This window comes from Guillardia theta (assembly GCF_000315625.1).
Source record: "Guillardia theta CCMP2712 unplaced genomic scaffold GUITHscaffold_2, whole genome shotgun sequence".
NCBI classification, from domain to species: domain Eukaryota; class Cryptophyceae; order Pyrenomonadales; family Geminigeraceae; genus Guillardia; species Guillardia theta.
Window position 1 is genome coordinate 1,021,383 of NW_005434672.1, and position 15,046 is coordinate 1,036,428.

The following is a 15,046-nucleotide window of genomic DNA, read 5'->3' on the forward strand; positions in this document are numbered from 1 at the left end:
CCTGTTTCTTTTCTCGGACCTGCTTCTCCAGCCTCTGCTCGTCTCAGCTTCTGTTTCCTGCTTCTTTCCTTCTCACATCTTTTCGGTCAGTTCTGGAAAGACTTCAAGAGCAAGCCGGACATGGTTGTCTCTTCACCTCCTCTCTCCCTTCCTTCTCATATTCTGACTTCTAGACACTTCCCCTTCTCTGCCCTGCTCCTCGTCCTCTTCTCTTCCCTCCTCTCTCCCCCTCTCCCTCTGCTCCCCTCCTCCCGCTCTCCTCTCCGTCTGATCCTCCTGCAGCGCAACAAGAGCGTCTCGTCGTCCTTCTCGCTTCATCGTCTGACCCGAGAAAATTCTTTTCCATCCAAGAGAAGGCCTGCAGGAAGTGACCTGGTTCTCATGTAAATCAACCGCCGACAGGCGACCAGCCAAACAGTCAGCAAGCCATTCAGAATGCGCGTATCTCATCTTTCATTGTCAACCTGTCTTGTTCTACCCTCATGTAAGTCCATGGCGGATGTAATCGTAGAGAAGAAGGTCTACAACTTGCTTCCCCTGTCGGCAGACGAGCTGACAACAAATTGATCAACACGACAAGCTACCCAACGATCCTCACATAGACATTCCCGTAGATGTTGCAGCCAAAGACTCTTGTTGCTTCCTTGTTCAGCATCTCCTCATCCTCCTTGTGTGCAGACTGATGAAAAGGTCATCCAGTTACACACAAAAATGATTCGACAAGCGATCAAGAGCCACGGAGCCAAAGGCTACCCCAGCACAAGATTAGAGAGCAGGATTCCACTACACCAAGCATGCCCATGATGACTATTTCACTACTGACCTGTACGACTGCATAAACAGAGCTCACGACGCTCTCTTCTTCCAGATGGATTGGACTGTCAAAAAGAAATGACATGAATAGCAGGGACGTTCTTGTTATCACCGTAATACTCTGGACCTGCTCCTTAGCTTTCGCTCCAAAATCTGTAGAGATGTTGTGAATATTGTTATCAAAGATCTCCTCACGATAACTCACATTCTGCAGATCTTTCGAGCTCGATGCCCAGATGTTCGACTGGAAAATCTCTCCAGTCGTCTCCATATGCAACCTGAACGATCAGCAAACAAGATCAAATCCAGAGTTCTTCTTCGTGATGCAACCCTCACATCTTTACAAAAGGTCCCACAACATGGCAGCAAGCAAAGAAATGCTCGAGATTGATTGTCATCTTCTCAAGATCGCGATTCATTACGTGCGCCCATGAGTCTTCCCAGCTGTCAAAAGAAAGTTAGCCAGCCAGCCAGCCAGCCAGCCAGCCACTCAGTTGCCTTGCTTCATGTGAATCTTCATCTGTACGTAGTTTCCATTCCGATACAACCTTGTCATCCCAAGCGTCCTGCCAATCAGCGATCATATCAGCGATCATATCAGCGCAGGCTCGATCGCTCTCCAACAAACCTTGTAAGAGGTGATCGTTGGAGAACTGACATGATTGCTCTTCCCCTTCACGTTCTTGTCCTGATCTTCCAGAAGACCTGCAGACACCCACATGGACGAGTCCGAACCCTTGAAGAAATCCCTCCTCTTCTCCTCTTTCAACCAGACACGGGCAAAGTCAACAACGGCCAACATCGCAGTCAACGTACCGATCTCCCATGATTCTAGCTCGTGGATCGCTTTCTTGTTGGAGTTCAACTTGCTGAATGGATTGACCTCTGACGCATGCGCCAACCCCGCGTACGGCTCTCGCTCCTCTGCGTCCACAATGATAGGATCCCTCCGCCCTTGCTTGTGCAGGCCCAGTCCTTCCCCTTCCTTCCATCCCATCTTCAACAGGAGTGCGAACCCGACACTGTTCCTGACATCATCTGTCTCTTCCTCCTCCTTCTTGACTTCTTCCTCTTCCTTCTTTGTACCCTCTCTCTCCTTCTCCGTCGCCTCTACCTCCACCGTATCCTCTTTGTTTTCGCGCCCCTGGAGCCCCGTCTCATCGTCAGGTTGGCTTTTGCCGTTCATTTCGTCGTTCTACCATGAAGTCAGCTACATTCCAGTCGTGTCAAAAACATCATTGCTATCAACGAGTGTTCTCGAAGTACACATTGAATCTTCTGCTCTACGGCCAAGTACGAGGTAAATTCTATACTATTCAGTGCCTCGAAAGCTAATACAGCTGCTCACCCATCAAAGGCATTAGGACAGTTTCAACTTGTACTTGCTCGCATGTCTATCTACTGCTCATCTCTCTTGCCCTCCTCCTCCTCCCCTTCCTCCTCCTCCTCCTGCATTGTTGTTTCGGAAAATTGATCCCAGAAGCGACCGCATTTCGTTCTCACACCAACCCTACCCCATAGTGGAATTCATTACCCCCTACCCTCTGAAAACCAACAATCCTTCTAGAAAAGTACCCAACTTTACTCATGACAAAGTACCCCCACCCCCATTAGCCGTCAAGGCGCAACAGGAGGATTTGGTTCAGGTAGGTTTAGTTTGATTATAGAAGTTAGGTTCAGGACCAGCAGAATGGTGTAGTTTGGTGGGAGGGGAGGTGGGAAGGAGGAGGAGGAGGAGGAGGAGGAGGAGGAGGAGGAGGAGAAGGAGGAGGAGGAGGAGGAAGACTGCTAAAGTTGTTTGTTGAGGGAGTGGGAGAGTGGAGTAGGTAGAAGGAGGAGGGAGTGAAAGGCATGTAGCATGCGAGAGGAGAGGTACAGAATACAGCGCGAGGAGGAAGGGAGGGTGGAATTTAGCATGAAACCAGCCATGATTGACGCTGGGAGTTAGAACGCCATCTGGTGGAGAACACACTTGAGAGTGAATGGACGTTGACGGGGAGGTGAAAGTGGTAGAGGTAACCTAAGAATTGACGAAGCGAAAGAAAAGAAGGAGGACTAGAAAGAAAAGAAGGAGGGCTAGAAAGAAAGAAAGGAGGAGGGCTAGAAAGATAAAAAGGAATAACGGCCAAGGATAGAGAGCCAACTGTGAGTGTGTCTGATTGTCATCATCGCAGCACTTCATCGAATCCCCGACAATGGAGGGAGGGGGGGATGGGTCAAGGAACCGCAGGCAGGCGGAGAGGCTTGAAATCCTGTTGGAGTCCTCGAGGACGCTGATTGCGAGGCTGGCCAGCCTCAAGAACGAATTGAACCATCCTGACGTTCAGAGCCGCCTGCCATGGAACGAGAAGCAGATGAAGTCTGTGGCTCAGCACATGAAGAGCACGTTCCCTGCATATCCCAAGTGAGTTCTGGTCAAGCATGGAAGGGCTCTGACATTGTCCTCCCAGTCTACAGTCTCTTGATGACTCCAAGGGCCCTGAGGAGCTCAGGAAGCGCTCCAAGGCATCGATCGTCTGCCAGCTGCTCGAGAGGTACTTCCTCGCCTTCTACGACAGTGTTGATGTCCGAGAAGAGACGCGGATGCTCCTGGCTGAGATCGCGTGTGAGGGTCAGGGCATGCTGCTGCAGGAGATGCCGACGCTGGTTGCTGCCTTCATGAACCTGCTGGTTGCGTACATGGAGATGATCCTCCTCCTTTCTCTCATCGCAGACAAGGAGCTGATTGTCTGCTTCTACACCTACTGCTTTCAGTACGCCACTGATCTTCCTGTGACTAAGTACGAACCCGTCGCCAACTTGTTCCATCACGTCTGCCCGAGTTATGATGTCGCATGGCAATCTCTGAGGAGTGAGTTCGAAGAGGTGCCAACCTTCGCAAACTACGCGACATCGAAGAAGATGTCGGACTTCTTGCAAAGTTTGCTCTTTGAAGACAGGCGGTCAACGGCGTCGCAGTCTGTACTGTCTTACTACCAGTCGATGCGTGATTTGATCGATGGCGACTCATGCTTTGGAAATTCCTTAATTCATAGTGGGGAGAACCTGCAATATCCGTCAGGATTCAAGACAGTGGGAGAGCTGACTTACTGGATGGCACCGCAGATGGAAGACATGTTAACTTGGATGACGATGGGGCTGCTGGCATGCCCAACTTTGATCATACTGAATCACACCAAGGACAACGTGGAATTCATGAAGCACGTTCTAGAGGAGCGATGGGTGATTGAGTGTGCAGGACTGCAGATATGGACACATGTAGAGATGTACAAGATCTTCCATGACAAGAGCTTCATCTCGGAGTACGAGAAGAGTATGTCGAAGCAAGGTTTCAAGGCTGCCAAGGACCGTTTCAAGAAGTCGATCTCCAACTTCATCAAGAATGCTCCTAACGAGCACAGAAAGCGCAGGGCACTGCTGCATGTTCGGTGCGAGGGTTTCTTCCATGTGCTCAGCGACTCGCCTGGCCTCCTCGGCCCTCAGTGGTTCTCCGTACTGTCTCTGCTCTCCTTGGCCAAGTCAGAGACCCTCTGGTTCCTGCAGCATCGTGAGCTCCCGACAAAGAGGATGAAGGAGGGTGGGAAGGAGGCGGGAAAGACGTACAAGAAGCACGTGTGGCAGGCAGATTCTCCGACAGGGGAGGAACATTTCATCTCCCTCCTTGCATCCCTCCTTCGCCTCAAGAACCTCTCCCTCAAGTTCCAGCACGTTTCCTCCGACTATTTCTCGTCCTACCTTGAGGGACTGATCGGCTCGTCGCTGGCTCAAGCAGCCCAGGCAGCGGAGGACGGGAAGGTGTCGCAGTACATGTCGGAACTTGCTGAGGATCTGAGGCAACCCGAGCCGTCCAAGATGAGGAGTGTGCGTGTAGATGTACAGAGGCTAAACTGTTGGATCCGCAACAAGAACTACAGGAGCAGAGATGGTTTGGAGGCCATCTTCAAGAACTTGCAAAGAGCATATTATTCTGCCCTTGTTGTCGAGGACAGCGGAGAGACTGTCTTTAGCCATGCCAGTCTCGGAAGCATCTTCCTGTGGAACGACCAGCTTCTCTTTCATGCCATCCAAACCTTCTTCGAGATCAACCCAGCCAGCTGCTTGATTGCTGTCCAGGTCTATGATGACATGACCAGGTGTGCTCTTGCTCAGGCGTATCCCGAGGATATCGAGAGTCACGGCAAGCAAGCTGTGACGTTTGCTGAAGATCTGCTCAAAAGGCTGTGCAAGGCCTTCACTGTTATGCTCCGGAAGCTCATTCGTGATCGAGAGCAGACAGACGTCATCGGGTCGGCGATGGAAAAATCTCCTCTCGCCTCATCCCTCTCCTCCTTCTGCAGCCAGATCGCGCATGACTGTCTCACCATCAGAGTCTTCAACCGAGTCTTCAGTCCCCTCCAAGAAGTCGTCCGGGCAGTTCGACAGGATCTCCGCGACTTCCTGTACGAGAAGATGCTCACGGGAGGGATCATACAGCCAAGGATCACCTACCGCCAACTCCTCTCCTACCTCAACTCACTCTCTTGCCTCGAAGAGTTCGCCTCCATGTCGCTCCCTGACCTGCTGGGCACTGTACTGGAGGACGTCTTCGAGGACGCAGCGGTGGGGGCAGTGGGGAAGGGTTTCAAGCTTGACTTGACTGGCTCCTCCTTCAAGGACTCGACCTGCCTGTCCTACAGGGTGGCCGAGTGGTACGCCACCATGGTCGTGAAGCAGGACGTTTTCTTCGTTCCCTCCAAGAAATCTTTCGTTGGCCCCGAGCAATATGTCGAGGACTCCACCTCGGTCCCCTCCCTCATGTTCCTCTCCCTCCTCGTTGGGCCCAGAGGGTTGAGGTGCATGGACCGGGTCCTGCTCTCCAAGATCTTCAGGCTCCTCGAGAAAGTCCAGCTCAGCCTCAGCAGCAACCGGCCGACCCTGGCGAAGATAGCGGAGGACTTCAAGGTGCACGACTACAAGGAACTGGAGGGGCTCGGCCAGCTGGACCTCGACGACGCCTTCAAGGCCCTCAGCAGCATCGGATCTCTGCTCCAGCTGCGGCAAAACCTCCACCTCGCCCTCAGCCACGCCATGGAGCACTCCACCTGCCCCAGAGCCCTCCAGCTGTGCGTCAACCACACGGGCTCCTTCCTGCGCCTCCGGGAGACCTCGGAGCTGGACATGATCGCGTACGACATGGGAGGTAGCAACCATCTCTTCCCGGTCGACCCCAACTTGCAGCACACGGCTCTCTCCTCCGGCGTCTTCTCCAGGGAGGCCATGGCAAGCGGCCGTTGGAAGAACCTCGAGCTCCTCCTCGCAGGCCTCATCAGGTCCCATAACCTGCGCGACGACGTCGTGCTGACAGAGGCCTGTGGCTACGGAGGAGTCCTCAACGGCCCAGCTGTGGGCATTCTCGCTCTGCTCATCCTCGCCGTCAGCAACGAGCCGGAGGAGCAGCTTCGAGATACTCCGAGTGACCTCCTGCAGGAGCGACGCGTTTCCCACAGCATCGCCGTCCTCGTGCGCATCATGACATACCTGGCGTCGAAGCCCGCGAGCAAGAAGCAGAAGAAGAAGAGTCAGAGGTAGGGGAGGAAAAGAGCTTTGCTTGCTTCTGACCACCGCATCTGACCACCTCCTGCAGGGCTGCTTTCATCCTTATTGACAGGTTCATCGAGCATGCGGAGAAGTACTGCCCCAACGTCCGCAAGCACGCGCCTTCCTTCCTTATGTCTAGCGCCATTCAGAACCTCGTGGTTCCTGACGAGGCTCACAACGAGACAAACTTCACTGAAGAAGGGATAGTCGAGTAGTCTATGGCTCAGTCCCAAGGCCTCCTGTACCAGTAAAGTACCGCTAATTTCAACCGTCGGGCCCGGTAAATGGCCGCAAATCCCTGAGTGTGACTCGACTCCGAGGCTCAGCTCCGGGCCGATCGGATGATAGTACGGATACTCTGACGGATACTCTGACGGATACTGAGGTAGGGAGAGAGGGAAGGGAGAAAGGGAGTGAGAGAGAGAGAGAGTGAGAGAGAGAGAGAGAGAGAGAGAGAGAGAGAGAGAGAGAGAGAGAGAGAGAAGAGAGGAGGAGGAGGAGAGAGTGAGAGAGGAGGAGAAGGAGGTGGAGAAGCCAAGGAGACGACAAGGAGGCAAGAAGAAAACAATATAAAGAAAAGCTCAGGTGACCTCCCCCACATCCTGCAGTGGGATCGACAAGAGTGACTCACTGGTATACAGCGAGCATGCCTGATGGCATCAGCCCCAAGAACGAGGCATGGGAGCAGGACTCGTCCAAGAACTCAAGGCTCTCCCATGGCGGCAAAGAAAGCATTGTCTTCTTCATCGATATACACAAGGAAGAGTTTCCAGGCGTCGTATGGCCGACCCTCAACGGGTCCAACGGGTGATGTCATGATGAAATGTGCGCACGTGGGCTCACAGGTAGCAGGAACCTCACGTTGGAGCTGTTCAAGCAGTGTGTCTCCTTGATAGTCCTCACTCAAGCGCGAATCAGCAGGAACAATGAGTTCTGCTTGTGCGTGTTGTTGGATGGAGCGATCCTCTGCTCTGAGTTCACCAGCGACATCTCGCAATTATTGGATCAAGTGTATGCTCTTGAGGGCCAGGAGCCCTTCAGCGAGCTCGACATGGCGTCTGTATTCAACATCCTCCAGGAGAGGAAGCAAACTGTTGCCGTTTCACCCAAGAACAGCACAGGAGACAATCTCGTCAGAGGTATCCTCTTCTATGCCCGATCTCATGCCCCGAAGTTTGTTGAGGGCGAGGAGGCCTGGCGTGAGCTGAGCAGGGACCCGGATGTCGTTCTTGATGCCATCTTCGTTCACTCCACCCACGGCTCTAAGGAGAAGGCGCAGGAAATCTTTGACTTCTTCATTGACTTAGACATAGACAACTCAGGGCTGCCCTACACGTTTGAAAGTGTCTTGAACCCCAAGAAGTCAGTCTCTTTTCTCTCTCCTCTCCTCTCCTCTCCTCCCCTCCCCTCCCCTCCTCTCCTCCCCTCCCCTCCCCTCCCCTCCCCTCCCCTCCCCTCCCCTCCTCTCCTCTTCTCTCCTGCCCCTCTTTCGTGGTGCCTGTTGTTTCTTCCGCCTCCTCCTTTCTTCTCTCTTCCACTCTGACTATCTCCTTATCAGAGTTTTGCGCTGCGCTGCTCAGCTCGCTGCGAACGGACGGCAGAGGCCGAAGCAAGGCCTGCTGGTCAACGACCTGACCAAGATCGAGCTGACCGGGCTCACGGACAGCATGGACACGACAGAGGAGGAGGAGGATATTCCCGTGGGGATTCCTGTACAATAAAGCGTCGAGACTGCTCTTGTGGCCTCGTGTTTGCACTCGCGCCCTTCCTTCCATCTTATGGGCTGTGTTAAACTACATCTTTCTATGGAGGGTCTCATGGTTGTTGATGCATCCTTGTGGAGCTTTCGAGCTTTCCATTCTGATCCACCTCGATTGTGCTCCTGATCAGTCTCTTGTTCCTCCTCGTCCTGCCTGGCTTGTCCTAAACCTCATTCCTTCTTCCTCCTTTTCATCCCCGTCCTCCTCCTCATCATCGTCCTTCTCTCCCTCGTCCTCGACCTCGTCCTCGTCCTCGACCTCGTCCTCGTCCTCATCCTCCTCCTCGTCCTCCTCGTCCTCGTCCTCCTCCTCCTCCTCCTCCTCCTCCTCTCTCGTTCATGATCTACTCGACTTGCAGCTCTGAGCTCGTCATGAAGATTTCTGTCTCGAGTTGCCTGCCCCTCTACCCCTCCAGCACCCACCACCCACCTCCCTTACCCCCTTGGTATTCAGTACCCTTTACGATTCTTCACTACCGGTACTTTTGAATACTAATTTGTGGACATTTGTAGGTAGATTACTACTACCCCCACCCATGTACATGAAGGATCCTTGACCCCTGAACCTCAGGGTCCGTAAGAATGGCGCCGCGCATCTGCGATGACAAGAGATCAGGGAGCGAAGCAGGCGAGAAGGAGGAAGAGGACAGAAGGAGGGGAGGGAGGGAGGGAGGGAGGGAGGGAGGTAGGGAGGGAGATGAGGAAGGTTAAGTTGGGTTAAAGGAGACGGGATGAGGCAGATCAGAGATAGACGAACAAGGAAATGAAGAGGGGGAGTGGAAGACATCGTCAGGGACAGGATGAGAGATATGAGAGACGAGCAAAGCTGAATCTTTCATGTAACTGAAAAGAACAGAGACAAGAAGGGAGGTCATGGTCTAGATATCGATTAGAGACTGAGGTCAAGACAAAGAGATGAAGTAGATTAAGAGAAAAAATGTAATGGCCACGCAAGAGTGGGAGAGTGTAATGGAAATGAGTAAGAGGTCCAATTCTTTCATATCAAAGTGAACGAGTGTCGTCATCGATGATTTCGAGAGCTCTCAGACTTGAACCGTCCTCTGCCTCCTCCTTCCTTCATCTCTTGCCTCGCCCTCTGTCCTCCTGACGCACTCGGCGATCGCCAGGCTCGCTATGGCCAGCAAGAAGAAAGTCACCCAGGCAGAACTGGAGTCGGAGTTGGAAGACAGCATCGAATGCCTGCGACAGGTGAGCAGCTCACCCGAGAGTTGGTGCGTCTCCCTCACCTGCCATCCCCTGTACAGCTGGGTATAGTGCTGGAGAACTACGGGGGACCCCAGCACGAAGCCAACTACTTCGATCGGATCAACGAACTTGTCGACCATCTCAAGAAGATTCACTCTATGAAGGACGCGGTGCAGGAGACCGTTCCACTAAGTGTGATAGAAGACTATCTGGACAAGGGCCTGACCCCCGAGCTCTACACCAAGCACAGGCTCAAGGTGGCGGAGGCGTACAACCAGCAGGCCAAGGGGAGAATTGACTCGCTCAAGCTGCTCCATGACCATGTCAGGAGGTGACATGATGATGATGAGGATGATGATGATGATGATGAGGAGGAGGAGGAGGATGTGGCTATCATCTTGAAGGACGATAACGTCATTTGTTGTGATTGCTCCTTATTATGCCCTTCGCTCCTGTTGTTGTTGAACGCTGCTGATTGTTCTCTCAGCGAGGTCAAACGAAGGCTCGGGCCCTCGCCAGAGATCAAGTTCTCTGCTGCTGGTGGGGGAGGAGATGCACAGGCCGCCTCCAAGGAAGCGGAGGGGAAACAAGGAGGAGGGAATGAGGAGGAATCGAAGATCAACGAGGGGGCTGGAAGTGGGGAGGGGCATGAGAACGCTGGCGAGGGAAGGGGGAGGACAGATGCAGCGGAGGAGAAGGGAGGAGGAGGAGGAGACCAGGAGAACACATCTCAGCCCATGCAGGAGGATGTGCAGCAGGAAGCAGGGACGAGCGGGGTGGATGTGAAGAAGGAGGCTGAGGGCGGTGAGGCTCCAGTTGGGGGTGGAGCAGGAGCAGAACCTGCGGCGCAGGTGAAGGTCAAGGCAGAGCCTGGGACAGAGGAGGCGATGGATGTTGATCCTTCGGGAGATCAGTGAGGAGGAGGAGGAGAGGGAAGAGGTCAGGAAGGTGATGAAGGGGTATGAAAAGTTAAGTTGGTAGGGCTTATGTGACTTTGGAGAATGAAAGAAGAATATATTGCTAAGATTGCACAGAGCAAACTTGATCTAGATTACACGATGTTCAGAATCTGCAGACAGAGTCAAAGGAGATTGACGAAAATGAAAACATCACTCACCGACTTGAGCCCCTCGTAGACAGCAAACTGAATGCCTGCACAAACATGTCAGAAATCCCTCTCCTCCTGCTCCTCCTGCTCCTCCTGCTCCTCCTGCTCCATTTCCTCCTCTCTCCCCTCCCATTCCTTGATATTCCTTCACATGCTGATGCTCACCTGTGTTGGGCACTCCTCGGATACACGTTGCTGTCAGCCCCCGGTACAAGCTTCTTACCCCCTGGACTTTGTCGTCAGATGCAGAGAAAAGCATGCAGGTGGATCAGGGCAGAAACGATCGTGAGGGATGGTGGGAAGTGTTAGACCATGGTGAGAGGAGAGGAGGAGAGCATGAAGAGGAGGAGAAGATGAAGAGGAGGACAGCATGAAGAGGAGGACAGTATGACGAGGAGGACAGCATGAAGAGCAGGGAGAGCAGCGTGAGGGCAAGAGAAAAGTAGGAGGTACCTCCCGCTTGACCATCTGAGCTGCACAGTCAATCGCATTCTTGTACAGGATTTGAGCGCCCGCAGCCCCCTGAAGAGACGAATGAGAGACGATCTGGACGATCGGGAGAGAGAGGGAAGAACAATGATGGAATGATGAGAAGTGAAAATGATAACGACAAGTGAGAGGAGCAAGATTTGAAGGAAAGAATCATCGAGTTATCAAGAGATAATACATCCATTGGAGGGAGGACATGGGATTGTGTGCAAGGGAACAAAAGACATCGGGGAGAGAAAGAGAGGAGGAGAGGGGAGGGAGAGAAGCAGAGGGAGGGAAAGAAACCTGAAGTTGCATTCGTCTTCTTATCGTATCCATCGGATAAGTTACGATGTGTGCGACTGTTGCAGCTGAAAGGAAGAGTGAGAACAAGGAAAGGAAGAAGAAGAAAGGGAGAAGAGCGAGACAAGCAGAGGACGAGTAAGGGACGAAGAAGAGGAGGACAAGGAGTGGAGATGAAACAAGACGAGAAATACCAGAAGCGCCGGCAACCAACTTCCATCCCACGTTCTGCTTTCCGTCTTGATCCTTGTGGAACAAAGTCAACCGAGGCAGTCTCGTCCTTGCATTCGTTTTACCTTGGGTAGAACCTCTTTGAACTTGGCGTAACTGTAAAACTTGATGCCTGACCAGCATGTAAACACGTTGCAACCTGATGGATTTGCAGGCATGCTTGTATGATGGTAACAGGATAGAGCGTGTAAGAATGAAAGGTGCGTATGTTGCAACTGGCTGTAAACATTCTGCTGTTGGCATGAAGTCACCTTCGTAGGGAAAGGCTCCGATAAGAGTCGGTGAAACCCCACGGTACAATCCCATCAGTCCCTGAGGCGTTGGGAATCGAGACGAAAGACAATTGAAAACGATGCAGGTCGAGAGGATAAGGAATTGAAGAGGTAAAGAGAGAAGAGAAGAGAAAAGGAAGAAGAGGAGAGAAGAAAAGAGGAGAGGTGAGGTGAAGAGAGGAGAGAGGAGAAGTGAGGAGAAGTGAGAAGACAAAGGAAGAGGAGAGCGTCAGTTTGACGACTGAACATTCATCTGATGAACACCTCTTTCTCCACCACTCCGACTGCTGTCTGCCACCTGAAAAACATCATCAACTCCGTCTTCATCACGAATAAATACATTCACGCTTTGCCGATCAAATAGAACATCTCACAAGAGTTCACATTGAATCTCATCGATCAATTCGTATCACACAACCAAACTTCCTCAAAGTTAACAGCTTCAGATTGCAAGACAACATTCCATCCAAATGTTCTCTTCACCACATCTTCGTGAACTTCATGACATCTCACCAGGTATTCCCTGCTACTCCAGTCTTGATCGCTCCCTCAGTCATCAGCCTTCCCGCCATTCGTCTGTCACTCCTGTGAGAACACCACAGAGACAAGGAGAGGACACCAACGTGCGGATAAGGTCGAGGGGATACGTGGCAGCCACCGACGTCATGCCTGGTCAAGGTGATGACGTGAAGTCAAGGTAGGTTAAAGGAGACGAACAGGATAAGTAGGAGGGGAAGGAACTGGTGGAGCTGGAACAAACCTGAGGAGGAGGAGGACAAGTAGGAGAAGAGAGAGGAAAAGGATGGAGGATGGAGAGGAGGGGAGGAGGGGAGGAGGAGGAGGAGGAGGAGGAGGAGGAGGAGGAGGAGGAGGAGGAGGAGGAGGAGGAGGAGGAGGAGGAGGAGTCATTCACCAGCGAGACTGCCACTGAGAAAGTGTTGCATTCCCATCCCCGCAGCTACGCACAAGCTTGTCAATCAAGAATCGCAGCCTCTTGCTGCTCCACCTGCAACGGCTGGAACGTTGGCCGCAATGGAAGCAGCGAGCTCCTGCGGTACAATGAAGTGAGAGACGCGGAGGAGAAGAAGGAAAAGCACCTTATACAAGTCGTTGGTTGCATGCAGAACTCCCTTGTTTGGCACCATTCGCAAAACATTCACTGTGTTTCCTGTGCAATGTGTTACTTACCCGGTTGTTCCGCGTCTCGACTGCAACAAGAAAAAACAGAACGTTGAGATCAGGACAGACAAGCGAACCTCAGTCATGCAATCTGAACCTTCAATGCAACTCTAGACACAACGATGGTACATGAAGATCGAAACAACAATCACCTCGCCAAAGTCCTCGGATTCCCTCCTGTTCGATGACAGACCTGCGGGTTTCAGGGTCACAGATATTCGCTGAAATGACAAGCTCGCAGACTTGAAAGCAGAAACAATGCCATTTCGGCACTCTCCTGCCGTTCGTTCGACATCAGCGAACAGATTCAGTGAGCCCTCGACTGTACCGGCTTGTGCGAGCAGCTTCACCCTCTCCAGGGGAGCTACGCAAGTCTTGGCCGTGGCACCGGCAATCCCACCTGACAGCGAAGAAAGATAATCAACCCAAAGGCGCGATAGTAAGCAGGTTGGTGTCGCTACCTGCTATCAACAGGATGGCTGTCTTCTGGCCGGGAGGCAGCGCACGGATTTTCTCCTTTGCCATGGCAGCAAAGGGGTCGGAAAGCTTCTCCGACTGGACCACTTGCGACTCGATAGCCTGACTCCTTCCTCCTCCAGCTGCAGGAGACTTGACTTGCCCAGCTGCATTGATCCCTGAGGCATGCTAGTCAAATTTGGCCATGTCAAAATCGGCCTCCTCACTTGATGTGAACGTGCTCGTGACCCCTTCGACCCACGCCCAGGCCTTGTCAACAGTTAGAGACTGCAGGCGGACATCGACCTGATAGCTTGCAGTACCTGATGCCCTTGGACTGCCGCCAAGAAGTCATGACTCTGGGAGAGAAGAAGTCAGGTAAAGAGCGTCACAGCCAGAGTCCTCACCGGACGAATCTTGATGGAGGGAGCAACAATACCGCCGGAGGAATGAGCTGCTCCAATGCACGCAAGAAACAGGACCAGAAGCACTTCAATTCCAAAACGAGCTGGCATTGTTCTTGTTAAAGGACTTGTTCTTAGCAATCTCTCCTTTTTCTCTTTCTCTGTCCCTCCTTCGCTCTCGCTCTCGCTGTCTCGCCAAGGGGAGGCAGTGTAAGTGCCAATATCAACCTGCCACAAAACTCGTCAAAGCTCAGTAAATGATCCTTTCGAGAGAAACATCTGATTGCAATGAAGGTTTCATACATTCCAACATTCGAAGCCAATACTAGAATGCTTGTTGAATTCTAGCCTAGCACATGCTATGCCATGCCTTCGAGCACTCCTACCCATTCTTGTCGACAAGCTCTGATATCTACCTAAGATTCTTCCTTTCGCCACCGCCAAATTATCAAAAAGCGTTCACAAGGCTGTTTCTTCTAGAGATTGATCCGTTCTCGTACCATCTTCTGTTACCAAAGTCTTTAAATCAATCTAAGCCTCCTTCATTTTTTCCCTACACCTCAACTCTCCATGCCTATCGCACCCTTCCTTTCACTGAAACATGCATTCCGCTTCGTCGAGTGCCATGTTTTTTGGGGTCTCGTGCTATCTCCCATAATCGCTGTCTCCTCGTTCGCTTGCATCTTCATGCTCTCCCGCCTTGCTGCCCTACGACGTCGCCATTGCACCCTCCATCAAATGCTGGAGTTTCACCTTTCCCCCTTTCATACTACCCTCTTAAAATACCCTACCCCATTCGTTGATCTACCCCCATCCATCTCCTAACCCTGTGAATAGATAACCCACCTAACCCTTTGAATCGTCTGATGAATCTATTAGCTATACTACCCTGATCTTCATCTGTAAAAAGTACCCGTACTCATACAGAATTATTGGATTTACCCCTTTTTAATAACCCCACCACCCAATCATGATTGAAGTGTGATAGCAGTACCGGTTCTTTTGTATACCCACCCGTACTTTGCACTGTGGCACTAGTACTTGCATCTCCCCCTCACCCCACCCTCTTCGATTCCCACAAACCCTATCTTGGACTACCCCTGGCATCCCTTTAGTTTCATGACCCCTCAACACCTTCTCCCCATTTTGGAGGGAGCTTTCAAGCACTTCTTCTATACTCATGGTATCTATTTTTACTATTGAAACAATAGGCAATACTGATATAGTACTTGGGTGGTCATATCAACAGAGATAAGTCACAATTACCACC

At 52.1% G+C, this 15,046-nt stretch overlaps 5 protein-coding genes across 5 annotated transcripts; 3 read left to right on the plus strand and 2 right to left on the minus strand.

Moving 5' to 3' along the window:
- Positions 1–480: 480 nt before the first annotated feature.
- GUITHDRAFT_160583 (hypothetical protein) lies at positions 481–1,999 on the minus strand (the record flags this gene model as incomplete). The annotated part of the gene is made up of 8 exons (XM_005841932.1): positions 481–552; positions 599–679; positions 926–966; positions 1,019–1,091; positions 1,150–1,257; positions 1,312–1,379; positions 1,442–1,575; positions 1,630–1,999. The coding sequence occupies 7 exons, from the start codon at positions 1,997–1,999 to the stop codon at positions 649–651; spliced, it is 825 nt and encodes a 274-aa protein (XP_005841989.1). The 3' UTR covers positions 481–552; positions 599–648.
- A 986-nt stretch (positions 2,000–2,985) lies between these two features.
- Positions 2,986–6,656, plus strand: GUITHDRAFT_160584 (hypothetical protein). The gene is made up of 3 exons (XM_005841933.1): positions 2,986–3,217; positions 3,264–6,377; positions 6,437–6,656. The coding sequence occupies exons 1-3, from the start codon at positions 3,009–3,011 to the stop codon at positions 6,603–6,605; spliced, it is 3,492 nt and encodes a 1,163-aa protein (XP_005841990.1). The 5' UTR covers positions 2,986–3,008; the 3' UTR covers positions 6,606–6,656.
- Positions 6,657–7,036: 380 nt separating this feature from the next.
- Positions 7,037–8,111, plus strand: GUITHDRAFT_131960 (hypothetical protein; the record flags this gene model as incomplete). The annotated part of the gene is made up of 3 exons (XM_005841934.1): positions 7,037–7,197; positions 7,243–7,752; positions 7,949–8,111. 3 exons carry the CDS (start codon positions 7,037–7,039, stop codon positions 8,109–8,111), a joined length of 834 nt encoding a protein of 277 aa, XP_005841991.1.
- Positions 8,112–9,283: 1,172 nt separating this feature from the next.
- GUITHDRAFT_99652 (hypothetical protein) lies at positions 9,284–10,272 on the plus strand (the record flags this gene model as incomplete). The annotated part of the gene is made up of 3 exons (XM_005841935.1): positions 9,284–9,358; positions 9,415–9,686; positions 9,843–10,272. 3 exons carry the CDS (start codon positions 9,284–9,286, stop codon positions 10,270–10,272), a joined length of 777 nt encoding a protein of 258 aa, XP_005841992.1.
- A 164-nt stretch (positions 10,273–10,436) lies between these two features.
- GUITHDRAFT_83901 (hypothetical protein) lies at positions 10,437–14,006 on the minus strand (the record flags this gene model as incomplete). The annotated part of the gene is made up of 19 exons (XM_005841936.1): positions 13,780–14,006; positions 13,696–13,731; positions 13,600–13,642; positions 13,378–13,551; positions 13,245–13,316; positions 13,160–13,193; positions 13,069–13,109; positions 12,835–12,905; positions 12,744–12,786; positions 12,651–12,695; positions 12,344–12,406; positions 12,000–12,058; positions 11,717–11,777; positions 11,531–11,577; positions 11,429–11,480; positions 11,238–11,302; positions 10,917–10,985; positions 10,629–10,689; positions 10,437–10,507 (listed from the first exon to the last, which is right to left on the minus strand). Exons 1-19 carry the CDS (start codon positions 13,885–13,887, stop codon positions 10,437–10,439), a joined length of 1,215 nt encoding a protein of 404 aa, XP_005841993.1. The 5' UTR covers positions 13,888–14,006.
- Between the last annotated feature and the right edge of the window lie 1,040 nt (positions 14,007–15,046).